We start from the raw sequence: 25975 nt of genomic DNA on the forward strand, positions 1-25975 counted from the left end.
GAGAGGGGCTTTGGGCAAGGGCCTGCAGGGACAGGCCAAGGGGAATGGCTTTAACCTGCCAGAGGGGAGACTGAGATGAGCTCTTAGGCAGAAGCTCTTTGCTGTGAGGGTGCTGAGGCGCTGGCACAGGGTGCCCAGAGAAGCTTTAAGGTCCCTCCAACCCAACCTGTTCTAGGATTCCATGATTCAGTAGCATTTAGTGGTGTCAGCTCCACCATGGGTGATGAACTTGAATCCACCTGAGGCTCAGTTTCAAGCCCATCATCAGTTAAAGAAGTGGGAGGAGATGAGATGCCCATGGAGCGAGTGGACATCGTCCTGGAGTTTTGAGGCACCTCCACTGATGATGGGCAATGAACCGTCCCCACAGCCCCCCTTCTGGATCAAGCGCGCTGGATCTGGGAAGGGGTAGCTCCCAGAGCAGTTTGTACATCTGAGATGTTCAGTTGTGTCCATTACCTGAGAGGGAGAAAATGCCCTGGCATTAGGGAAATGGAGGGGGAATGTGGGGAGCAGAGGGCCAGGAAGGAGGTGTGAATTTTCCTCTGGGATCCTGGTGGCTTTTCCCCTCCTTGCTTCACCTTCCTCCTCTTTGTTTTCCCTCTTTCTCCTTCCCTCAGGCCAGGACAAGTTCTTTTGTAAGTTCCAGGTCCCTTTGTGAAGTGACCCTTAGTCCAGGTCCTTTCAGGTGAGCAAAGCCCCTGCCAGCCACTGCTGATTAATCATTACTCCCGTCCTCCTGCTTCTCAACCTTGGTAAACTGCTCTCTGGTGGGTTTTTTTTTTTGTTGCTCACAAATGGACAACAGTCAAAATAAAACTTAAAAAAAAAAACATTTCCTACCAAAACCTGCAGTTTGGAAACAATAAACCCTTTTGGAAAGGGTCCATGGATAGAGGGGTATCCCCCTTCAGAAGCGTAGGTTAATCTGCACCAGGGCAGCAGTACCTGGAAACACAATTTCGTGGTGACATTGGTGGCCTGGCAAAGGGACATGGCAGAGGCTGTCTGTTACAACACCGAGCACTACAGCCCTCGGCATGATTTCCATTGGCACCTGCACTTGGAAGCCAAGCGGGAGGACCTTTGCTCAGCTTCCTATTAACCATTTAGCTTTAGTTAAAGGCATTCACCAGTCAGCTGTCACTGGCTAAAGGAATGATCCCTAACCATCATGTCCACCTATTGTTTTTGTCACTGATCCGTCCATTTTGGACCGCAGAGGAAGGGAGGAGATGGGTGCAAAGGGGAAACAGGTGTGAGGCTGTGCTGGAGCTTTTGGGGATGAAAACCCTTATACTGCAGCATGCACAGGGATGAAGGACTGAGCAATGCCAAAACCCCCATAGCCCAGCTGAACTTGAACCCTCTCCCTGTATATGGCTGTGAATGGGCACTTTTGGGTGTGCAGAACCATGAAGGAGGGTGAATGCATCACCCCAGTCTGCCCCAAGTGCTGTGGTGCTGGTGCCACCCCTCTGTCCCAAAGGACATGGGGCAGCCCGTGCTGTGCCAAGCTGCTGCAGGGCTGCAAGTACCACTCCAGCTGTGTCTCTGTGTCCTTCCCACGCTGACATCTGTCCCCTGTGAGTCAGGGGGACAGCAGCAGTGACCAGGCTGCCGTCCAGCCCTTATCTCCTTCCTCTTCCTTATCTCCTTCCAGTAGAAATTGGATTGGGAACGGGTGCCCCGGGAGCGATGCGGGGAGCTCGAAATGGAGCAGCCGATGGGGGTGGCTGATAACGGCGTTTCCTGGAGACGGAGCACTCGGGCAAGGGCTCGTAGGAAACAGCTCGAAAGGGCCGAGATGGGGGACATTAAAGAACCCCTGTGCGGTGCTGGATTCCTCGTCTGCCAGCACCGAGATCCTGCCTGACACCTCGGGGAGGGGGGGGGGGGAACAAACCTGCAAGGGACCCTGAGAGCCTCCCCAGGGTGCCCAGAGAAGCTGTGGCTGCCCCATCCCTGGCAGTGCTCAAGGCCAGGTTGGACACAGGGGCTGGAGCCCTTACCCAAGGTGGTAAGGGGCAGTCATACCCCAGTGAGACCTCGGGCTGATGTGGGGTTGGGGTTTGCACACACACACAGGGGTGACAGTAAGGGACAGAGGCCACCGGTTGTCCTCTGGAGACCTCATAGTGCCCTGGGTGGAAAGCGCGATGGTGCCCTGCCGTCTGGGCTCCATTCCAGGCTCGTCATGGGACTCCCAGCAAATCCCCCTGGGCAATCCGATCTCCGGGGCGCTGGGCACCTATCCCTCCCTCCAGCACGGCGGGTTTTCCATGCTTTAAGGTGCCAAAGTCCATTGACAGTCCTGGTGTGACGGGCACACCCGAGGGCAGCCTGTGCCACCCTCCATAGGACAATGCGGGTCACCCAGCGGGGAGGAAAGGAAGCAAAGTGCGAGAGGGATGAAGCCACTTCACACCAGCGTGTGAAACCTCGGAGAGAAGGCATCAATCACCCCTGTGACACATCCAAACACCCGAGGTTACACTGCTGCTCGTAGATGTTAGCCGGTTTTATTTCACCGAGCAGTCAGACTTGATGATGAAACTGTCTGAAGCTTCATGGAGACAAATGACACATGCTTCCCAGTAGTCCTTGAATGGCTATCAAATGTGTCATAGTTAGGAGCCAGCCTGGAGGGACTTTTTCTCCAGTAGATCCTATTCCAGGAAATGAGTCTGCCCTGCGCACTCCCTAAATCTGCCAGTGATATGGGAGGCTTCTTCGTTAAAACGAGAAGGTCAGTTTTGGTGAAGTTTCTGCTAACTCTTGAATAACTTAGGAGGTGAAATAACCATGTGGTAAAGTCCCTGTTCTTGGAAAAGATGGTCGGCTGGTCGGGAAGCACAGCTCTCCCAGGAGTGATGCAGCGCCACTCCTCCTCTGCAGCTCTGCTGGGGTCTGATGTGAAACCTTCATAACCATGTCCTTGTGCTGCTGCTCATGGACCAGAGGGGACCATCCTCACCCTGAGCGAGGTGCACAGCCCTGTACGTGCTCTCTGCACCATCCACACACCTTTGCATGGAGGGCAGCAGCTTGCACAACCCACGGGGATGGGATCAGGGACGTGGAGCACAGCACCGGCTCCCAACCCCATGGCGTGTGTCCAGGCAAGCAAATTCATCTCCACTATGGGGTGGCCACATGGAAACTGAGGGTGCTGAGGCGCTGGCACAGGGTGCCCAGAGAAGCTGCGGCTGCCCCATCCCTGGCAGTGTTCAAGGCCAGGTTGGACACAGGGGCTTGGAGCAAGCTGCTCTAGTGGAAGGGGTCCCTGACTGTGGTAGGGATTGGAGCTGGATGAGCTTTAAGGTCCCTTCAACCCAAACCATTCAATGATTCGATGATTTGGGGTAGTGTCAGGTCCATATGAACCCCTTGGTGATGCTGGAAAGTTGCCTGAAAGCCAGACTAGCTGGCATGGGACAAAACTGCCAAAAAGCCCTCAAAGTGTAGGGAACTGTGATCCTTTTGCACAGTGTGGTACCCACCAAAACTGCTCCCATCCTGGGCTGGGCTGAGCCAGACCCAGGGCTGACCTACATGTGGCACAGGGAAGGCTTGGTCAGCCTGCACTACCCCAACCCCAAATACCTGACATAAAACAAGTGACTGAGGCTACCACATCAGCATCTCCAACAGGACGTAACTGCAAGAAGAGCCTCTCCAAGCAGATGAGGCAGCCAAACCCCAGCAAAATCACAGACAGAGCAAAAAAAATCCAGTGCCTCCACTTTATGTCCCTCCCCATGAACTCTTTTAAACTTGGAAAAGCCAAACCAGGGCTGAGTTCAGCCTCAGTTCAAGTAATAGATAAAGTTCAACTTATTTCTAATTTTATCCCTAAATTTCCCACCAGAAAACAGGCTCCGGCACATGTGGATAATCCAGCTCTGACCCTCACCCCTCCATCAGCCCCCCTGGGTGTCCTCAAACCACCAGGTGGGATGAAGCACAGGGACACGTGTCCCAGCCATCCCATGAGAGCATCTCCTGGATGCATGATCATGGTGCGTCGCCATCCCATGGGGCTGGCCAGGTCTCCACATCACGGCTGCTCAGACTTGCCTATCCTGAGGGAGCTTCTGGGTATCCCTGTTTCATTGCTTCCCTTAGGATCCAGTGTCACAGGGGGCAATTAAGTGGAGGAGAGGGTCATTAGGGGGGAACTGGGCTGCTCATAGGGAAGGCAAGAGGAGCAGAGGGACATGAGGCTCCCTGCAGCCTCCTCCTCGCAGCATTTCCATGGGTGATGCTGGTGCACATGGATGGTGGCAACTGAAGGTGGGATTTTGGGATGTGAACGCAGGAAACCCCAGTCAAAGTCTGTGCAGCAGCACAAAACCCTTGTGCAATGTGGTGGGATCTAAATGGGAACTCCAGGGAGCAGGATGGTTGCCTGTATCCAAAAAAGTGAGTGCAGATGGGGGCAGGCACAAGGAGAACTTGTTATCCCCATGGAGCAGACATCCATGGGCTGTGGAAAGGGAGAGGAGGTGGCCAAATGTGAGAGCACGGAGGTGGAGACGGGAAGGAGCCCCGTCTGCAAACACAAAGGAAGCAAAGGGACATTCAGGTTACAGAGACCAAATAGGGCAAAAAATGGGTAATTTGGGCCAAAAATCAGAACCCAAGCAGCAGAGCTGGGCTATTTGGGCACTGGGAGAGCAGTGAGCCCCTGCAGCACTGCTTGTAAGTGCTCACAGGAGCAACAGAAGTGCAATTTTATACAAAGAATACACACGAGGATGTGTCCACGCAGTGATGTAAAAACCACCTGCAGTCTCCACATGCAACACAATCCCTCTCCAAAACGCTTCATCACCCTCCCCAGAAAAAGACTGCTTTTACCTTTAGGAAACCATCCCAAACCCTTGTTTCCAAGCAGGCACGCTGCGTTTTTGTGCCTTAGAAGAAGAGCAGAGCAGGGCTGCAAACTGGGGCTTGGTTTCTCGCACGTGTTGTAAAACACAGCCCTAGGGACAGAAGTTACCTTCGCTGTAAAACAATCCACGACCTGGATTTCACAACCGCTGTCGTCTTTCTCTCCCCAGAGCAATATTTTACAGCGTTTGCCCTCAAACCAGTTTTTCACCAGATGATGTGTAATTGCCACCAGACAGGTTTCTGCTAACCCACCTCCTGGTGCAGTTTGTCCTCCCACCCTCATGCTGCTGCAGTCGCTGATTTATTGAATCTGGCCTCTTCCAGACTTGCTTTAAAAGGTGAATTTGAGCTGTTTTGGAGCTCAAAACTTAAAAATAACAAAAAAAAGTTGCTTCAAATTTGATCTCTGAGCTCGAAGGTGCCCTTCTCACCCAATGTGCTGGTGGCACTAACTACTGAGAGAGTGAAAGGCCAAGGGGAATGGCTTTAACCTGCCCGAGGGGAGACTGAGATGAGCTCTTAGGCAGAAGCTCTTTGCTGTGAGGGTGCTGAGGCGCTGGCACAGGGTGCCCAGAGAAGCTGTGGCTGCCCCATCCCTGGCAGTGTTCAAGGCCAGGTTGGACACAGGGGCTTGGAGCAAGCTGCTCTAGTGGAAGGGGTCCCTGCCTGTGGCAGGGGTTGGAGCTGGATGGGCTTTAAGGTCATAGGATAGAGTAGAATAGAATCATACAATAGAATCATAGAACAGTTAGGGTTGGAAAGGACCTTAAGATCACCCAGTTCCAAACCCCCTGCCATGGGCAGGGACACCTCACACTAAACCATGTCACCCAAGGCTCTGTCCAACCTGGCCTTGAACACTGCCAGGGATGGAGCATTCACAACCTCCCTGGGCAACCCATTCCAGTGCCTCACCACCCTCACAGTAAAGAACTTCTTCCTTAGATCCAGTCTAAACTTCCCCTGTTTAAGTTTTAATCCGTTACCCCTTGTCCTATCACTACAGTCCCTAATGAACAGTCCCTCCCCAGCATCCCTATAGGCCCCCTTCAGATACTGGAAGGCTGCTATGAGGTCTCCACGCAGTCTTCTCTTCTCCAGGCTGAACAGCCCCAACTCTCTCAGCCTGTCTTCATACCCTTAAACACAAACCATTAAACACAAACCAGTCTGGGATTCTGCTATTCTATTATTCTATGATTCTATGGTTCTTTGGTTCTATTGTTCTATTGTTCTATGGTTCTATGTGGTGTCACGTCTCTCTCCCTGGGGCTGATGGATGAGGAGAAATACCTGGAGGTATCTGAAGGACTAAGGGCTGGGCTGGAAGTTTCTGGGAGTGCCAAGCCCGAGCTAAGGTCCCTGATTGCCCGCTGGGGTTTGGAGAGGGGATGGTCGGTGAAGAGGATGGTCATGCAAGGCTGCTGGAGGGGATGAACCTGAAGGACAGTGGCTCCATCCCACTGCTATGGGCCCTTCTTCAAGGTATTAAAACACAAACTTTCCCTTGGTTTAAGTCCTGAGACCTGTCTGGGACATGCTTACCCGCAGTAAGGGGGATCTGTAGCTCTGGGGCATGGCTGGACAGCACGGTGGAGGATTTCTCCCTCCCTGTGGTGGTCCAAGCTACAAGAGAACTACTATGGTTCAGATGTTATCAAGGATGGGAGCAGTAAATGCCCATTGGGATTTCATTCAGGTTTCATGCCATGGACAAAGAGGTGCCAGTGACAGATACTTGGCTGTGGTTGACATGTGGGACCTGGGGAACCCTCAGCTCAGCCAGTGCCTGACCACGGCACATCACATTGATGCTGCTCACATGTGCATGGCACCCTGGCTCTGGCTCCAGCCATAGGGGTTGTACGCCTGATGCTGGGGCATGCAGCTCTGTGCCCAGAAAGCCCAGGCTCCTGCAGACCTCACTATCATTATTTTAAAGGTAAGAGAGGGCTGCTTGTTCCCCATCTCCACTCACAGGACAACAATCAAAGGGAACTCCTATCTGCTGCAGGCATGAAGCAAGAGCTGATGGGATTTGTCTTTGGACCAGGAAGCCTGGGGATGACACTGGTACCTCCGAGCATCCCCCAGGTAAAACCCAGGGCTGCCTAAGGAAATGGTCCCTATAACCACCCATTTTGGCTTTGCACAGGTTCTAGATGCCCAGGAACCTCATGGGCTGCTTTCCACACCTCTCATGCATGTTCAGATGCTCACTGCAGCCCAGTTCCACAGCCAACCACATCTCTACCAGTTGCAAAGGCACTGATCTGATCCAGGCCCTGGTTTCTTCTCACAGCTCCATCATCAGTGACCGCTGTGGGGTCAGCATCAGCATCAGCAAGGTCTGTGCAGCTCCCTCCCCATCTTGGCAGTGAATCTACACATTCATGCTATGTATTTGCACATCCGGGAATGACACATGGGGATGGACATTAAATGCTGATGTATTTCCTCTGGAGGGGTTGGAAGAAGAGGTGCAGAGGTTGAAGAAGCCACAGCACCATGCAATGCAGAGTGGAAGTGACTGCCGATCTCATCAGGACTTTGCCACCTCCCAGCATCTCTTTAAGGAAACTTTTGATGGGAAAGCTCTATGGGAAGTTATTGAAAAGGTCTGTGCTAATAAAGTCCACTTTGTTTAAATGTTATTGCTACAGCAACATAACATACATTGAAACAAAATGCTTTGTTTGGTGAAAGACTCGGGAGTTTTAGGACAGAATGGTATTTTGAAATCTCGGCTTTTCTCTTGAGAGGGATGTTTGCATTTTTGCCCATTAACTCTGTGGCATGGCTATGACTGGTGGGAAATGGTTAGCCAGCATTGATCCAGCACGAGATGAGGCATCGGTTTAGCATTCAATCCACCAAGGCTTTGCTCTTTGCAACCACTAACCCCCCTTGAAGGCTGCAGCTCTGAGGGGAGCGATGCCATTTCATGGGGCAGAGGAACCTAAACCTCCCTAAGGCAGCTCCATTTCAGTGGCCTGCCCTGGGACCACCCATCCTTGAGACCCCATGCTCATCTCAACAACGAGGATAACCAGAGCAACATTCCAAGAGTCACAGGCACCCCTGGAAATCAAATCATTACATTACAGCCCAAGGATGGGGTATGTTCTGCAGGAATCCGGATCTAGGAATTAATTCAGAGAAGTCCTGAGGAGGGGGACAGAAAAAAACAGGCTCAGGGGTCACATTTATGTGGCCACATGAGACTTGGGCTTTATAATTAGAGATCATAATGTAGGATCCAAAAGGAAGAGTTCATATAATAGAGGGCTCAGGGGAAACCTTATCACTATGTTCCAGTATTTAAAGGGTAGCTACAATGGAGACTCCCTTTTACAAGGTCTCCCACGGAAAAGATGAGGGGGGGTGATGGGCACAAGTTACTCCTGGGGACATTCCAGCTGGACACAAGGGGAAAATTTTTCCCAATGAGAACAGCCAGCCATGGGAATCATCTCCTCAGGGAAGTGGTGGATTCCCCAAAGTTGGACAGTGTTATGACTGGGCTGGGGTATCTAGTGTAGGTCATGCTGTGCCTGGAAAGGTTGGACCAAATGATTCTTGAGGTCTCTTCCAACCTGGTACGACTCTATGATTCTATACAGTTTTATAATGTGCATTATTGTTTTAATATTGTTGCTCGTTCTGCACCCCAAGCAATAATTACTTCAGCTACAGATCAGCTTGCAAAACACAGCAGCAACGCTGCTACATTAAGTGTGAATGTGCTTTGTCACTTAGGATTTATCTCTGTTACCCACTTTGCCAACAGCACAAGCATTTAATAACTCCTTTTTAGTATTCAGTATTAGAAATGGAGCTGCTGGAAGAGGAGAACAGCCTCTACCTGCAGGTCTGCTGTGTTTTAGGAAGGCCAACGAAACTTTGATTCACGGAGTCCCTTTATTTGCTGTTGTCTGGGGTTTTGGCAGCCACGAGGAATGCTACTGCATCTTGAAAGCTTCAGATCCGAGCAGTGCCCATCCATCTGCTCCAGAACCTTGTGTTCACTGCAGGCTGTTTTCTCATTTAACATCTCAGTGGTCCCAGGGAACGTCCCCACTCTTGGCTGCTCCAATCCCGACTCCACTGTTGGTAAGCTCTGTCTGAAGCTGGTCCAGATGTCTTGATGGAACAAAGCAAACTCCAGTTCCAACACACCCTGGAGCTGTAGGGCCTTGTTGGGGAGACTGATGGGGACATTTTGAGATGGATCCTTGGAAAGGGTGGCTTTGGAGGAGATTTGGGTTGTTTCATCCCTCATTTACTAGAAGTGATTTGCCTCGCTTGCTGCAAAGCTTCCTCCCACCCACTTGATGCAGCAACAGGCATCATAGGAAGGACACAGGAGAGTCATTAGAGGTAACATGATAAACCCAGCTCCTACTGGGTCAGCTTTTCAGTGACAGATGGCATGGACCAGCTCATTGTTTTTCCCTGTGCTATCATCAAAATAACCCAAAGCAACATCTGGTGATTGCCCAAAGGACTGAACAGGGGGTTTACAGCCTATGCAAATATCCAGGAATGAGCCCGTGGTCCGTCACAAGACAATTTGGGGAGGCAATGGGAAATCTGCCCTCCATTACTATAGGTTTTATGATCAGGTTGGACAAACTCCCTCAGGAATGGTGCTGGTGCGTTTGGTCCTGCTGTGGGGCAGAAGGATGGAGCAGATGGAGCCCCACATCACGACTAACACTGCCTGGTATATCATGCCATTGACCTTCTGTGTCAGCACTGAGATGAGGTGTGGGGACACTGCTGTCCTGTGTGTGAGACCCAGTCTGGGTGTGCTGCCCTAGGGACCTGCACCAGAAACAGGCTTTGGGGGGGCAAATAAAGCACAAGGAAGGGGTTGTGAAAAAGGGAAGCAAACATCATGGATCAGCTTGGCTCCACGAAGGACACGGGTCACCCTCCACCACCTGACCTTGGCTATGTCTAATTTACTGGTGTGGATGTTGCCTGTGACAGCTGAGACCTTAAGTGCAGGCAAAAGGGCAGAAAAACCCGAGCTCTTTGGGAAATTGAGTCAAACTCATAGAAAATGCTTTGCATGGACTGTAAGGTTAGTAAGTAGCTCCTAGGAGATGCAAGAGGAGATGATCCTGAAAGCCAGCAGCACAAGTCAGGAAGCACTGAACAAACCCAAGGCTCTCTCCCTAAGCAGATACAGGGTTGCCTGGATCACTGGGTGACTTGCACTGCCTCTCACTGATTTACTCATGGGCTCATAGTGATGAGCGGAGCCCCACACCTTCCACCACCTCCTGTTAGGGTTCACGCTGCAGGTTGGCCGTGCTGCAGCAGGGTCCCAGCACACACAAACACACGGTCACATACAGCATTTCACAACAAAGTTTCTTCAAAAGCAGGAACCGTTTCGCCTCCAATCCGCTGGCCACAGCCCAGTTAACACAGGGGCACAACGCTCACCTCCCATGACCCGTGCGGCTTCCTGAGCCAATGCATGCATTCCAGTTAGCCAAAAATGAATTGGCTCAGCTTAGAGAAGGGTTTTCCAGAGCTGACTTCTATGAAAAACTGCTTTCCCAAACATATGTTGCAAAAGGTTGGATGCCCCATCCCTGGCAGTGCTCAAGGCCAGGTTGGACACAAGGGCTTGGAGCAAGCTGCTCTAGTGGAAGGTGTCCCTGCCCGTGGCTGGGGTTGGAGCTGGGTGAGCTTTAAGGTCCCTTCCAACCCAAACCAGCCTGGGATTCTGTGACTGAGGTAGAAGCAGAAGTAGTTTGTGAGCCCTCACTGCTGCTGTGTGCTGCAGCACTGGCTGAAGTGGATGTGGTAAATGTGGGGTTCCCCATCAGACCCCCAGGTCCAGCTGATGTTGGACACAAATAGGTGGCTGGGCAATTCCCTTGGGAAGGAGGCTGGGGAACACGTGGCCGTGGAGGCAGAGACAAGAGAGGGGCCTAATCCATCACCTAAGGACTTCTGAGCCCTTTGCACCTCTCCCACGGGCTTCATCCTCACTCCATAAGAAATGGGGAAAGGGATAAACCCAACCGGAGCCACACCGCTGTGCAGGATCTGACCTGGCACCAGCAGAGAAGGATCAGTCCCTTTGCCACATTTTCAAGCAGACGGTGGGATGCTTTGTTAGGGATGTTTTCCCCCTCCATATCTTCCCTTTCTTCCATCATAAACAAAAGGAAGGTCTCTCCCAGACCAGCCCAAGCAATAGCGCAAACCCACAAAGAGATGAGAAGATGTCAAGCTTTAAACATTTATTACTTGATGATCCATTTTATAGCATACAGTGGGTCTGGATGTTCTATAAACAAAGACTGAATTGCCACAAAGAATTATTAGCTCCCTTGTTGTAACAGTCTCCGGAATCTGAAAGCAACAACTTTGTGTTTTCTCTAGTATGAATACCTAGCCTTCATTCTCCCCAGAACATTTTTTCATCTTTTTGTTTTCTTAAAAGCGCTCAGTTTAACAAATAGGATTAAATTAAAAATGTCGCTTTTTCAAATGCAAATAAATACATTTAAAAAATAATAATAATGAACTGCTAGCATTAACTCCGTGTTCTGCAGGGCACCACAGCTCCCTTGGTTATCCACAGTGGACTTTGCAACCCTTAGTGTCGTTCCTCCTGAAAGAATACTGAAAGTGTCACTGGGACTGGCTAATAGCTAACACCAAGAAGAGCAAAATTAGTGTAAAGCCATAAAATACCTAGAGGAGAAATAAAGTAAAAGAAAATCATATTTCAGATTTTGGGAGGCTTCCAAGTGAGGGATGTTATAAAAATAAGCATGAAAATAAATCATAAGTTATTCTGACAAGTTTTCCTTCAAAGCCATCAATCATGACAAGAATAGATACTAATTAATCTCCATCAGGGGAAGAGAGGAACCAAGCAAATTGCCTAGTTTTCCTTTTTTTCCCCCCATTTTCATTTCACCTCCATAGACATGAGACTTCTCCAAGCAGGGGTGAAACCCCTCATGGGAGAGAACGGAGCAAGTCACTTTGTGGGTAGCAAAAAACCTTCAATTTGGAAATGATTTCACTGGGAATGAGGTGAATTGGATGCTGTGGAGTCTGGCAGGGAGCTGGCAAAGCTGCTCTGCATCCGAGGGGGACCAGCATGGTGGTGGTGCAGAGCATCGCTCCTCTGCAGATGCTTCAGACACTCACCTTTACACTAGCCCGAGGTTTGGCCACGCACACATTTGGCCTGAGGAGTTTATTTTCCCCTTTGCTGATGTAGCCACATGGGGACAACACACTAAATCCCCACACGGACACTCCTATTGAGCAGTGAAGATCAAACCTGGCTAATTCAGGGAGCCATAGCCAGTGGCTTTGCACCTTCACAGTCTGGTCTACTGGAAGGTGTCCCTGCCAGTGGCAGGGGGTTAGAACCTTAAGGTCCCTTGCAACCCAAACCAGCCTGGGATTCAGTGAAACACACTCTTTGGTGGCCGTTTCTGAAGAAAGCCAAAAAAGAGATGTAAATACTCGATGACATCACCAGGAATCCCAATAACTTCCCAGTGCTGCTCCCCATCCTGCCCTATCAAATGAACTTGTGGCACCTCTTTTCCCAGCATGGCTCTATGGTTAATGATGCCACGTGCCTGCCAGCTCCCTGCTAATGGACTTCAGCAGGGTAACACTGGCAGCACATAATTCTGGGAAGAAAAACCCAACGTTCTGGTCAACATTTTGACTCTCACACATCAACAGAGTGACCGATGTACCAAAGCAGTTAATGGCTGCATGAATGTACGTTAATAGCAGAGATAAATGGCAAGACATTAAAAAACAACGCATTTCACATAGAAGTTCTTCAGTGGGAGAAACCCCAGTGTTGGAGGGGAAAGCCTTGGGCAAGCCTGGTTATTGGGGTTTGCAGGATTGCACCCCAATGGGAAAAGTGAATAAACCTTCACAGCTGGTAGGAGTAGGGTAATGCTTAAGCAGAAATACGGCCATGTGGCTTACACTTTGCGGCTGAACGCCTCCTGCTGCGCTGATGGGTGAAAATACAAGTTTTTTGAAGCAAAATCCCCAATTGTCCGGGAAAGGGATAAGTGGCAGAGGCCAGAGCAGTGACCTGGGTCACTGTAGGGAGGATCCCTGGCACCCCAACTCATCAGGCTGTCCCCTGGTTTAGGGACTTTCTGTTCTTTAAAAACAACAAGAAGACAGAAGTGGTTTTCAGGTCTTCTCCCAGAAGACCAATGCTGTGCCTGGGTGCGCTGCGATGGGTTTTATATCCCCTTCACATCTGCTCCCCGAGAAACCAAGGAGCAGGAAAAGCCAAAAGCAATGGGAGCAACCCTGAGCCTTATAATACTGATGGGCTTTGCTGCCTTAATCAGCTGCTCATTAACACTATCAAACCCCATTGCTAATAACAAAGTTGACCCAACGCGAGGCGCCATCACCACGTGAAGATCCCAGGCTTGAATCCACGAAGTAGAAATCAGTTTTTCCAGACAGTTCCAGGGCATTCCAGCAGTCATTTTGCTGCTTTCTGGGTAGACTGGAGAACTGAATCTGCTGTTTCCAGCTCGTTCCTCTTGCTGCATATACGGATTTGAAACCGCATCTGCAGACAAACAGATGAATATTCAAATACTATTGAACTACAGCAGCAGGTCTCTTGCCTCCTGCAATGTTTTGTCTGCTGGAAATTTCTGCCCTTTAAATGTTGCAGCGAAAGCTTCCTCCCCATCACAGACAGACCAACACATTCATAAGGCACCCGAGAACATACTGCACATCCAGAGAGGTCAGGGTGAAATCTCTCTTCTCTACAAGCCATCAGAAATTCAACATCTTGCTTGAAAAAAAGGGGTTTGAGCTGCTGAGTTCAGACCCAGGCTGCCTGGTCCAGGGTCCACGTGTGCTGGCGTGGTGGTGTATATTCTCTTCTTATTACCAAGAAAGGAAAGGAAAGGAAATAGTGAGAAGAAAACAGGATGGGCTGCCAACATCATGTCTTCTCCAGCTCCCATTCCACTGCGCAGATGGGATGGTGCAGCTCACATCCCCATTAGGCTTCACCAAAATAAGCACCTGAAGTGATTTGGTAAGTCAAAACATTACTAGACAAGCAAACAAGGAGACCACCAAGTCTTGTTCATGCTCTGGGGTGTGATGCAACTGTGTGGCATTCCTCCCTACCAGCCTCCTTGCCCTCAGGGCATTTCCACACCAAGGCAGCATCTCTCCATCACCCCCTGCAGCTGCCGTCTCTCTCAGGATGCTCCAGCATGAAGCAACGCAGGGATCTCAGAGCAAACTTTCTCTCTCCAAATACATCACCCAACCCTCAATGACATGGTGCTACTTACACTAAACACAGGACAGAGCCACTCCTGTACACCGCACACCTAGAAACACTGGATAGCAAATTCAGCTAGTTAGAAGCCAGCCTCAAAACCTCTATTTTTGGCTTTTCCTATGTTTTCCTTTTCCTTTTCCCCCCTCCTTTTTGCCATACGCTGCTTGTCTTCTCTATGCAGTCTCCAAAAGAACATCAAACCTTCATTTCTCCCTCGCCCTGTACATTATTAGGCCCGACTATAACAGGCCTGGATTTAAATGCATAATTACAACCATAACAGTAATTACAATAAAGCACTCCTTCAATGGAAACAAAAAAAGTTACTACAGAAAAAAAGAAGGGTTATAGTGGCTGAGGGATAATGGCGACTTGAGCAGCAAGAGCCGCGGAATCCCCTGTGTCCCAGAGCTCACAGCTCAAGGGACACGTTTCTCAATCCATCGAGGAGGTTACTGGCAAGATGACGGTGGGTACGTTGCTTCTGATCCCTTTAAAACATTCCTTTTGCTTCAGCATCTTCAGGTAACCTGTCATTCAGCTCACAGGAAGGTGCTGCTTTTCCTCACCCCCGAGATGCTCGCAACTGTCTGTGCGACGATACAGTGAAATAAGAGGAAAATACAAACACTTGAGAGAAAAGAAAACCCAGTGCAAATGAGAAAGTCATCCCGCTCTCTGATCCGCTTTTGAAGGGGTGGCGAGTGGAGGGGACACACACAAACACACACAGAAAGTCAAAGACAAGAGAAGGGGGGGAGAGAAAACCTAACGCAAGCCCCACTCGACAAAAGCCATCAATTATGAGCGTCTGGTGCAGTGTGTGTCTGGCTTTGTCCTCCCGAGACATCTGCTGCCTGCTGTCTCCTGCCAGTTGGCGGGGCAAGGCAGGAGGACGGCGTGAAAACAATACTAGCCCCCACTTGGATTCATTTTTTTCCCTTCAAATTCTCTGTGTTCTTTCGAAAGCCAAACAATAACCCGGCGGGATGCGCTGCTGCTGCTTGAGCAATGAGTTCAGGAAAAGAAACCCCTAAAACAAAACCACGGCGGGGAAGAGGGGTGGCACTTGGCGACGCAGCCAAAAAAGAAACATGCTTCTCCCTCCCCACCCCACAAACATATTCTCGAGCATGCTGGGGTTTGGTCTGCTGGGGGATTTAAATCGGAAAAGCTCTTGACACATCCAGTCGAGGTGCACATCTTCTTCTCGTCCCTTCCCACCCCATCTTGCCCTCTCCCCTCAAGCCGTCAGTTTTTGGATGGTCTTGTTGTAGTACTGCGTGATGGTGGGAGTCAGCGGGTTCCAGTTGTTGGCGTGCAGCTCAATGACCTCCAGCAGCAGGGACCGTGTCAGCATGGACTCGGAGGGACACAGCATCTTGTCACGAGCTATCGCCAACAGCTCCGTCATCATCTCGGGCAGCTGCTCCTCCAGCAGACGGCCGCTGCTCTGCAGCTGTCAGGAGAAGAAGGGGTCAGCCATGGCGTAGTGATCCTTAGGGGTCCCTTCCACATTGAGATACTCTATGATTCTATCATATTAAAGCACCCCACCAGCTTCTACAGGCACCCTCCATCCCTCCAGTTCTCCCCTGCTCGGTGTGGCAGGGCAAACAAGCAAGGTTAAAGGCATCATGGCTTTTGAAAACCAAAACCACCCGTCAGCAGGCTCCGAGAGCTGAACATGAAGGGTGAGGTTTTCAAAAGCATCCTTGCCAGGCTGCTGGAGGAGTGGATGGCTCAGCTCCCACTGACTTCAAAGGCAGCAACATGGGATTACCTTTGGAAAGAAAGAAATCCCACCTAAAAATCACGCTATTGTCAAAACAAAGTGCAGGCTGTGATGTGGTATTCCTGCCTTTTACCTGGCCCTTCATTTACACGCTGATTCACAGCTGTCAGTGACTCCCAGTCATTAATCGGAATAAGCAGAGCCCTCCTGTATGCATAACAAATCCTGCCCTGCGAGATCTGCATTTATACCTGTCATGCTGCTTCTCTGAGGGCTTTTTAAGACAATTACTCCTTGGAGAGCCTCTATAGGGTAGCACAAGTTCTAGGTGGTCCCACAGAGGAGAAGGTCCAAGGATGGTGTGGACAGCAATGAGTCCACCATCACGAAAGGCTTATGAGGTTTGTACGCATTGCTCCCCAAGGCCCTGACATTAAATAATCAAACTCTCCTCCTTGGTTGCCTGTTGCTTTGCTGAATTTCAACCATTCAGACTGCAATTTAACCACTCTTTGCTAGGAAAGCATCCATCCCCATGGACCAATCACTTCCCAAAAGTATAACTAATGAATCTCAGCTATATTTGTACCAGCATCTCTCTGCAGAGCTGCTGCTGAGCACAGCAAACCTCTCCATGTGACCAGGTTTTGCTCAAATACAAGTGTTTTTGTGCTTAAAAAAATAAATGGGGGGTGAGGTATGAAGGAATGAGGATGATATAATTTTGTGATGAGACCCCAGCTACCAAACTTTTTTTGCATCTATTTGCATGCATCAGAAGTCCAGTGACACAGCCTCAAGGGCCTTTCTTATCTCATGGTGATATCTCTTATCTGCTCTGATGAGACCCCCCTGCAGTCCTGATCCAGCTCTGGGGCAGCAGCACAAGAGGGACGTGGAGCTGTTGGAGCGAGGCCAGAGGAGGCCATGGAGATGCTGCGAGGGCTGGAGCAGCTCTGCTCTGGAGCCAGGCTGAGAGAGCTGGGCTGGGGCAGCCTGGAGAAGACTCCAGACAGACCTCATTGTGGCCTTTCAATACTTAAAGGAGGCTTAGAAGAAAGATGGGGCAGAGTTTTTAGTAGGGTCTGTAGTGACAGGACAAAGGGTGATGGTTTTAAGCTAAAGGAGGGGAGATTCAGATTAGGTAGCAGGAAGAAATGTTTTAACAATAAGGGCAGTGAGGCGCTGGCACAGGGTTCCCAGAGAAGCTGTGGCTGCCCCATCCCTGGCAGTGTTCAAAGCCAGGTTGGACACAGGGGCTTGGAGCAAGCTGCTCTAGTGGAAGGGGTCCCTGGGGTTGGAACTGGATGAGCTTTAAGGTCCCTTAAACACAAACCAGTCTGGGATTCTATAAGGCAAAGAGGCAACATGGGCTGTTTGGGTTTGGAAACGTGCTGCTTGATTTGTGTGTAGCCAAGGACAGAAGGGGCAAAGCAGTGAGGATCAGAGTTTGTAGTGCAGATGCTTGCCTACCTCCATGGAGCAGCAAAGCACAGCATCTTCCTTCACATCCTGAGACTGCAACAACTGCGAAAGAGAGGAGAAAGAGGTGGTGAGAAATGCATGACCTCCTGCTCCTTCTCCCTTATGACCTTCCTTCCATCTCTTCGTCCAGTTTGGCTTTTGCTACTTCCAGGAGGAAAGGACAGAAAATCAGAAAGAGGGGAGGAAAGATACTATCAACACAATCAGATAAACAGTGACAAAATGCAGGGTGAAGGGTTATCACCTGAGTATCCACTGCTGAGAGTGGACAAGTGGGGCAGAATAGAGAGAATTTGGACGAACAACTTCCAAAATAAATTTTATTTAGGTTACACTGCTTTTTTTATCCCATGCAGGCAATGAGAAAATGCACTTGTTTCATACACAGTGACTAAATACAACCACCAGATGAGAACACTCGAGCTGCACAGCCCTGTTTGGAAGGGAAGGGCTCTGCCCAAAAGGCAGCCACCCACCACTGAACCTCTCCATTCCCTTAGGGACACTTCCAACAGCCACAAAATTACCTGATGGGAAAGCATGACATCCAATACACCGTAATTAATACGTCTCCTTCCAGACTGATTATATAGTGGTGCAAGTGCAATGGGTTGAGTGAAACTATGGTGTCTTAGGTGCACCAGCTCGAACCCTGCTCAGCCACCTATGAACTTTCCATTACAAACATCAGCTTGTATTCAAGCACCTTTTAGGAGAGACCCAAAATGTTGCTGTGCTTGGAAAGGCTGATGCGCACCCCTCTTTGTTCAGACTCAGGATATTCAGTGAGGGTCAATGGCTCTACCAGGCAATGGCAAAGTGCAGGAAATCAGCATGGCTGACCCCAGAAACGTTGGAACCATGGTAAGGACCCATGAAACTGTGTCAAATGTACATGTTTTTCTCTTTGTTTTCAACTTTATGACTGTGTTGTTCAAGCATGAAATTACGACTGCGAGGATTTTGCTAAAAACAAGAGAAACCACCGCTGTTCTGTTTTTCATGTAGACAAAATACTGATATTCTCTATCAGCCAAGGAAGTGAGATGGAGCGTTATGAAAAACACTGTACCATGAGATGGCTGATAAAATTCCAAGCGCTGTCAACATCTGAAGCTACAGCCACGTCCATCCCATCACCTTGGGCTGAACAACCCCTGCTGGCCTTGAACTAACCCTTGGGTGCAGTGGAGAGCTGAATGCATGCGCTAAATGCAGAGAAAAAGGAGAAAAATTGTGAACGCTGGCTTCATCAGTATCTGAAATTCATCAGGGCAAAGCAAACTCTGGAAAAGTGGTTGAATTAATTAAAACCGCCCATATTAAAAATCACTCAAATGCGCTCCACATCCTTTAGTTAAAATCACAATTCTGATTCTCACCCTCATCTCCATTTGTTCATGTTTCGTTTCCTTTACAAATAAACACCTATTTGTTTACCAGCTCCATAACTGCTGGAAAACAGCAAGGGGAAAAAAGAGGTAATTCTAGGAATTATCTTTGATCTCAAAGTTTTGTCTTCACCCTCCTCTGTTTCCATCAGAAAGCGGTGTGTTTGCTTAGAAGATGATGTTTATACCACAGCGATGAACATGCAGTCCATTGTTTTTTATTTCGCACTAGCCAAAGGTTCAGCCAGTGTTTTGAAGATGCAACATCTCTGCCCCTCAGCCCCCTCCAATTTATCTTTCTGCTAAATTGTCTGGAAAATATTAGTTAAGCCCAAGGCACATGCTCTGAGATAAGTTCTCACAAAGAGTTCTCAGATTCCTAGCAAAAAAAGGGTGAGATTATTTTAAACCCAACAAGGAAAAGAAAACAAAAATCACTGAAGGACAAAGATTAGACTCGATGATCTTAAAGGTATTTTCCAATCTAGTTGACTCTACGAAATAGAAACAGGCATTAGTCCAGAAATTCATCCCTGGGTTATGTAGCTCATGAACATGGCATGAAGCAGGGCTGCGGATTAAATATTTATTCACCTATTTTTGGTATTCTTAAGAACATAACATGAAAATTAAAGCTACAAAAGTGGAGTTAGGACTTGTTAGGAAGGACCTACGGTGGCCTGACTCCAGCCTTTCCTCTGCCATGGTCCCCTTGATGACCATGCTGGGGATATGGGCCAGGGAAAGGTTGTAACTTCACTTGAGCTTTCCCTGCCCCAGCTTCCCACCTGCACCGCTGGGACATGCTTCTCTACTCAGAAGGTGTTTTTGAGGATGAATATGTCACTGTCAAGTGCTTGGGTATTTGGCTAATGATGAGCAGTCAATGAAACAGAGATCGTATCCTATCCCCAGCTTTGGGCAGGCACCCTCTGCCTTCACAGTGCTCTCCTGGACCTCATCTGATGTGACCTGGATGAACAAGGAGAATGCATGTGTTCCATCTTGTTCATCAGGGCACCACGTAATCCACCTCATCCATCCAGGCACCACGTGTCCCATCTCATCCATCCAAGCACTATGTGCTCCACTGCTCCATCAAGGTACCACGTGCTCCATCTCATCCATCCAAACACCACGTGCTCCAATGCTCTATCAAGGCACCAAGAGGTACCAGTCCCAAGGGCCACAGTTCAACCTATGCGTAACACTAACACTAATCCTAACCCATAGCCTGCCCACCAAACCCAGGCATAGCCCTGTGCAAGAGAGCAGGGCCCAACAGATAGATCTGCTGGTGCTCTAGGAATCAGAGCCCCAAGTTCACACCCACATAAACATTCATGTTCCTGACCATAACTATGTTTCTAGCACGCTGGAGAGGGGCTCTGGAGCTTCCACAGGGTGTAGACACCATCTATCTGCTGCTGACCCCTGCGTGCTGGGACAGGAGATCAAGGAGCCCAGTTTGCCCTCCCTAGCCTGGCGTGGGCACTGTTGAAGGCAGATAGCAAGGGTTGCAGTGCAAGGGCTGTGCTGCATGGGGTTCTGCCACTGACGTCCTCAACCACCAACGGTGTTTTGCATGGATTTCTCAAAGGATGCTTCATCCCTATCAACAGCTGCCCCATGTGAGCACCAGGCACCCCAAACTGTGGGGTGGTTGCTTCAGCAAGAGCACAGTGTTTCCCAAAGCTCTTTGACCCCCCATGTCAGCACTGATGACACCCCAAGAAAAAGTCAATCTCAGAATCCCAGACTGGTTTGGGTTGGAAGGGACCTTAAAGCTCATTCAGTTCCAACCCCCTGCCACAGGCAGGGACATCTCACACTAGACCGTGTTGCCCAGGGCTTTGTCCAGCCTAGCTTGAACACTGCCAGGGATGAAGCATTTACCACTTCTATAGGCAGCCTGTGCCAGCACCTCAGCAGCCTCACAGGGAAGAGCTTCTTCCTTGTATCCAACCTGAAAAATGGTGCAAACACTCTTACACCTCCAGGGAAATCACAATCCTGAAGTGCCGGCACTTGTGTGACCATAAGCCTGAACTCAAGCAATTGCATACATCCTTTGCAATCTAATTCATATTTACTTAAAATAGTTTTAACGTAAACATGCTATATCCATTTACATCAGCACTCCCACACTGGAATTATTATTTAACTATTTATAGCCGCTCCTCCCTGGTGCGCACATCTACCCAAATCCCACCATCCCATCCCTCTCCACCAGGTTCCCACATGGCCCAAGCTGGCTGATGAAGGTGGACGACGGAGCATGAGGCAGACAGCAGGGCAGGTGAGCTGAGCCTCACACGCTTCTTGGTTTAACCTGTAATCATCCCCTGGGGCTGGGGCTGTCTGCGAGAAAAACTTCCCTTTGCTCTCCAGCCGGTTTCCCCCGTATCGGGCGAAGCCGGGCAATGAAAGCAGCAGTTCCTGCTGGAAAGCAGACAAAGAGTCTGCTTGATTTCCTAAGAGAGGAGGCTGCATGCCAGAATCTGCCCGGCCAGTCATATAATACCCAGCTTCGGTTGCGAAAGGCTTCTCACTTTTGTTTCTAGTGCTGGACTAGCAGCTTTGCACACTGGTGGTGTGTCCTGCTGAGACGGAGCACTGGCCAAGGTCCTCTGTGAGGCCAGCTGTCCATGTGGGCTCTGGGTGCTAAGTATTTTCATAACCAGCCCAAAATAAATTGTAGGTTCTGCTCTTGGATGTGCTGCGTGTGGTGGGGGAGCTCCAGTGCCTTGCAAGGAAACTCCTGAGTGCAACTGGTTTCTGTGGGATGCTACTGGGAGCAGTCTTCCCTGGCCTCCCAAAACCTGCTCTTAACATCTTCTCAGAGGTAAGCATCGTAAGCCCCATGGAGTGGGCATGCAACGGAGGTTGGGGGGACAAAGAAGCCCCAAAAGTACATCTGTGCTTCACTGTGGAGAGAACCAGTTTGGTCCTCTTGAACAGCGGTGGAAGCACATGCCCTTGGTGGAGCCCTCCGCCAGAAAACCAGAGAGCTAAGCTGATGGGATGCACATACCAGCAAAATTTTGGGTTTATTATCTGCTTTCTGAGATCATCTGGGCTGCTGAGCAGCAAAAGTGCTTACTTGGTACTCTCAGAGGTGCTCGCACCACGAGCAGGACCCGAGAACCTGCCCCACCATCCCTTATCACCAAACCACGCAGGTTTAATTGTGTTCTTCAGCAATTCTCCCCAGGAGATGGAGTGGAAGCAGCCCAGCGCATACATTACCCTTTCCAGCTGCAATGATATCTCTCCTGCGAGGCACAATACTAATTATTGTGTATGATATCGCTTGCAAAATGACATATAAGCAACGCTTGCCACAAACTACCTCTTAGCATGCACTGTTTTCTGATGCTTTGGTGATGACTCTGGTGGCACAGAAAGCTAGAAAATATCCACCCAGAGCCATGGAAAGGTCGGGATGTCTTTTGAGACATGGTGAAAGCTGGACTGACCACAGCCCACGTGCCGCCTGCCCCGGCTCCCCAACGGGCATCTCAGGTTCATCCATCCAGATGGCAACATGCATGGACATCCAGACAGCCTCGGGCAGGAAGCTCCAGCCTCGCAACCGCTCTGCCGTCCCTGCCCACAAGTATGCTTTTCATCTAACGTGGAGGTCATGAGGAGGTGCCTGCTGGTGCTCACCATGAGGAGCGTGGACCACAACCGCAGAGCAAACGACGTGTTGCAAACGCATCATCCAGGTGTAGCAACCACTGGTGTAAAATGAGGTAACGGGTGAAAATGGAGACATAGTTTGATTAGGAAGAAGGATAAATATCAGCTACTTGTGCCACTTGGAGCTCAAGCAGAATGAATGTGCTGTGCTTGTAAGGGTGCAGCAGAGATGGTGCTTCCCAGTCACGTTTTTAACCAGAGGAGCCCATGGGAAGGTCTATGGTGGACTTTGTCATCAATAAGTTGATTCTGTTCCAGCTCTGTGGTTGGGGTCACCATGGAGACCCTGTATAAGGGGGTTTGTAAGAAAGATGGGGACAGTTTTTAGTCAGGCCTGTAGTGAAAGGACAAGGCATGATGGTTTTAAACTAACGGAAGGGGGAGTCAGACTAGGTAGAAGGAAGAAATATTCTAGAATGAGGGTGCTGAGGTGCTGGCACAGGGTGCCCAGAGAAGCTGTGGCTGCCCCATCCCTGGCAGTGTTCAAGGCCAGGTTGGACACAGGGGCTTGGAGCAAGCTGCTCTAGTGGAAGGTGTCCCTGCCCGTGGCAGGGGTTGGAGCTGGATGAGCTTTAGGGGTGCTTCCAACCCAAACCCGTCTGGGATTCCATGACTCTATGATCACCCCCTACAACCACAAGTGCTTCCTGCTGACATGGCTCTGCAGGCACTCTTGGTGGACTAACAGACCACAGTTGGGGAACTCCTGCCCCAGAAACCTCCTGGAAGCCCTGTGGTCTGCTAGATGAGTCCTCCCAGGAGCACAAGCCAGTTCTGCTGCACTCCACAGGCGTTCTGCAGAAAAACATCAATAGCCATTTTCTGCTCTTCCAGTGGCCTCTTATCGAGCTACTGTTGCAAGTCTTGAAGGAAGATGCCTTGGATAAGATCCATGGGACTGCTCGGCTCCCCTGCATGGGGAAAGTCATGCACTTCTATCAGCTACAGGCCATTGCTACAACTCCACTTCTCCTATTGTCACAAGGCACAGTGTGGTGAAAAAAGCCAGACTGGGGAAAACGTGAAGTACAAATGAAGGTGTGTGGGATGAGTAATTACAAAGCACTGCACCAGTAAGGCCAGTTTCTGGATTTCTACAATCCACTCCTATTATAAGAATCAGCTCCTTGAACCAGGACAACAGGAGGTCAGCGTGGCTGATCCTGCAACCACCAACAAGGTGTGACAGTGCTACCTTTCTGAAGGGGTGCTGAGCTCCTCTCTGGGCATACCCTGGGAGCTAGAGAACTCAGGTGATACCTTTCCCTAGGGAAGAACCAAGTGAGCACTTGGAAACAGAAGGCCTGTAGAAGTCAACAGGCATAAGTGGCATCTTCTCTGCTCATCATTTGATGCTGAGGTTGCCCAAACACAAACTTTTGGGGAAAACCTTTTCCTTTGGGGAAAGCATAAAGCAGAGGCTCTGCTCCAAAACCTTATCTGTTTGGGTCTAAAAACGCAGCTGAGCTGGGAGAGGCAGTTTGTGTTGGGCTGTATCCATTAGCAGTGGTGTTTCTGCACCACCTTCTGCTCATGCCTTCAAGCCCATTGAAGATGCATGAGCTGCCACAAGCCCATACATCTCATGGAGGGGTCCCTGACCCGGGTGGCCTGGTCTCAGCCTGGTTGAGAACATGCTGACAGCAACTCAAGCTGCTCTATTATGAAGAGGCCACCAGCATGGGTCACTGCTGGTCCCACAGGCAGCTGCCCAGAGGAGGTGGCACAACAAGGAACGAGCTCTCGGTTGGAGTTGCTTGCAGTAGCATGGCTGCATCAAGAGCTATGTCCATAGGAGACACTTTCCCTCAAGTATTTCGGACAACTTGAAGGAATTTGTTTGGTGGCACCTACTCCTTTTACAGTGATGTGCTGGTCTCAGCTGAGGAGGAGACTTCTGTTCCCCTATTACCCAACCAGGGCTCCCTGGGAGGATGGCAAGAAGAGATTAGCTTGTTTATTGCATCTAGCAAACCAAAATACTGGTTATCCTCCTTGTCAGACTTCTGAGGAACTCAGAGACACTTAACAGCAAATTGAATTAAGGCCAGAAGAACAAAACCCTGTACCCAGTCATGGGAAACTCCTCCTACTCCTTTCCATTGTAGACAAGGAAAACCATGAAACATGACTCTCCCCAGATCTGGAACAGCAGAAAGGATTCCTGCGAAGATGGAAACCATTAAGAGGCAATTACTGCAGACAATGATGAAGAAAATCTGGTCACTCATCAACCCAGACACTGCAACCCCGCAGTAGCTGGTGGTTACACATCCCCTGGCTGGAGGTGGACCTTCAGGACCCAAAGGTGGGTGAGACAGACGGACACAGCCACCCAGTCTGTGTACACAGGGAGGCCGAGCCACCCAGACGGCCGGCTTCATCCTGCCCCGGCCGAAGACATAATAACCCTGGGAGAGGAGGATGTGATCTCATCCCAAGGGTCCCGGGGAAACACAAAACATGGAAAGAAGCAGTGGCGGGACCATCGCGCTTGATTGCGGCAGGCTCCACCCTGGCTCGCCGGACGCTCCCGGCTTTCCTGGCTCTGCCGAGGGCGAGAGCGCATGGCGGCGGACGCAAATAGTTGTGTTTACACCCCATTGAAAGGGGTTTTTGGGAAGTAACAATGCCTGGTTCGGAGGGCGAAGGAGAAAAACAAAGCCACGCGAGGAGGAGGGACCATCCTGTGAGATGGTATCTAGCGGCGTTTCTTTATCTGCCCTCATTGCTTCCTCTGCCTTCTCCGTGGGTCCCAGGGAAATAAGGGTGGCATTTCCCCTCCCCTATTTTAAATATGCCAAATGAGTTCTGTAGCTTTCCAAGATTACAAGTTCCTGCACACAGAATACTCAACAGAGCAGCTGAGCTCAAAGGCATCATGCAGCCCTCCTCAATTTGGTCTGTCCTCATGTGCTTGCAAATAATACCCTACCTTCCTTCACCTTAACTCTGCCCTTTGACCAAATCAATGCCAATTAAAGGTAATTACCTTTTTGCCATACAAGCTGTGTTTTTACCCGTACAGCTACGGGGGGGGGGGGGAGGCCTGCCCAGGTGGGAGCTTTTTGCACAGCTATTTATTTATGTATTGCACAGCTATTTATTTATTCATTGCACGGAAGGCACGGAGGCACTGGGACATCCCTACCTGCTGGGAGCATGCTCCTACAGACAGACACAGACCTGTCCCAGCTCTCTGCAGACTCCTGCTCCTGCATGCTCCCTCCTGCCATGGATCTGAACGTCCACATCATCCCACTTTCTCCACATCCCAGACTTTTCTCCCAGCTCTTCCAGGTCTTCTGGTTTCCCGTGACATTTCCCCACTTGTCTGCTCTCCCCATTTCTCACTCCTTTCTGTGTCCCTCTGTCTCCTCTTTCTCCCTTCTTCTCCGGCATCCCTTCCCTCCC

The 25975-nt window shown here is 50.0% G+C and overlaps 1 protein-coding gene across 5 annotated transcripts in view; it reads right to left on the minus strand.

The window, feature by feature from the left end:
- Positions 1-11150: 11150 nt before the first annotated feature.
- The window catches only part of CTIF (cap binding complex dependent translation initiation factor), a 153068-nt gene continuing 138243 nt past the window's right edge, over positions 11151-25975 (minus strand). For all 5 annotated transcript variants that reach the window (XM_057405691.1, XM_057405692.1, XM_057405689.1 and 2 more), the window contains 2 exons: positions 17454-17507; positions 11151-15704 (listed from right to left, as the gene is read on the minus strand). In XM_057405691.1, the coding sequence (XP_057261674.1) occupies positions 15489-15704; positions 17454-17507 (270 nt within the window). In that variant the 3' untranslated portion in view covers positions 11151-15488. The remainder of the gene's footprint in view (positions 15705-17453; positions 17508-25975) is intronic.

This window comes from Pezoporus wallicus, unplaced genomic scaffold, assembly GCF_028554395.1.
Source record: "Pezoporus wallicus isolate ANWC-B61680 ecotype Strahan unplaced genomic scaffold, APGP_CSIRO_Pwel_v1 scaffold_13428, whole genome shotgun sequence".
In the NCBI taxonomy this organism is placed as follows: Eukaryota; Metazoa; Chordata; class Aves; order Psittaciformes; family Psittacidae; genus Pezoporus; species Pezoporus wallicus.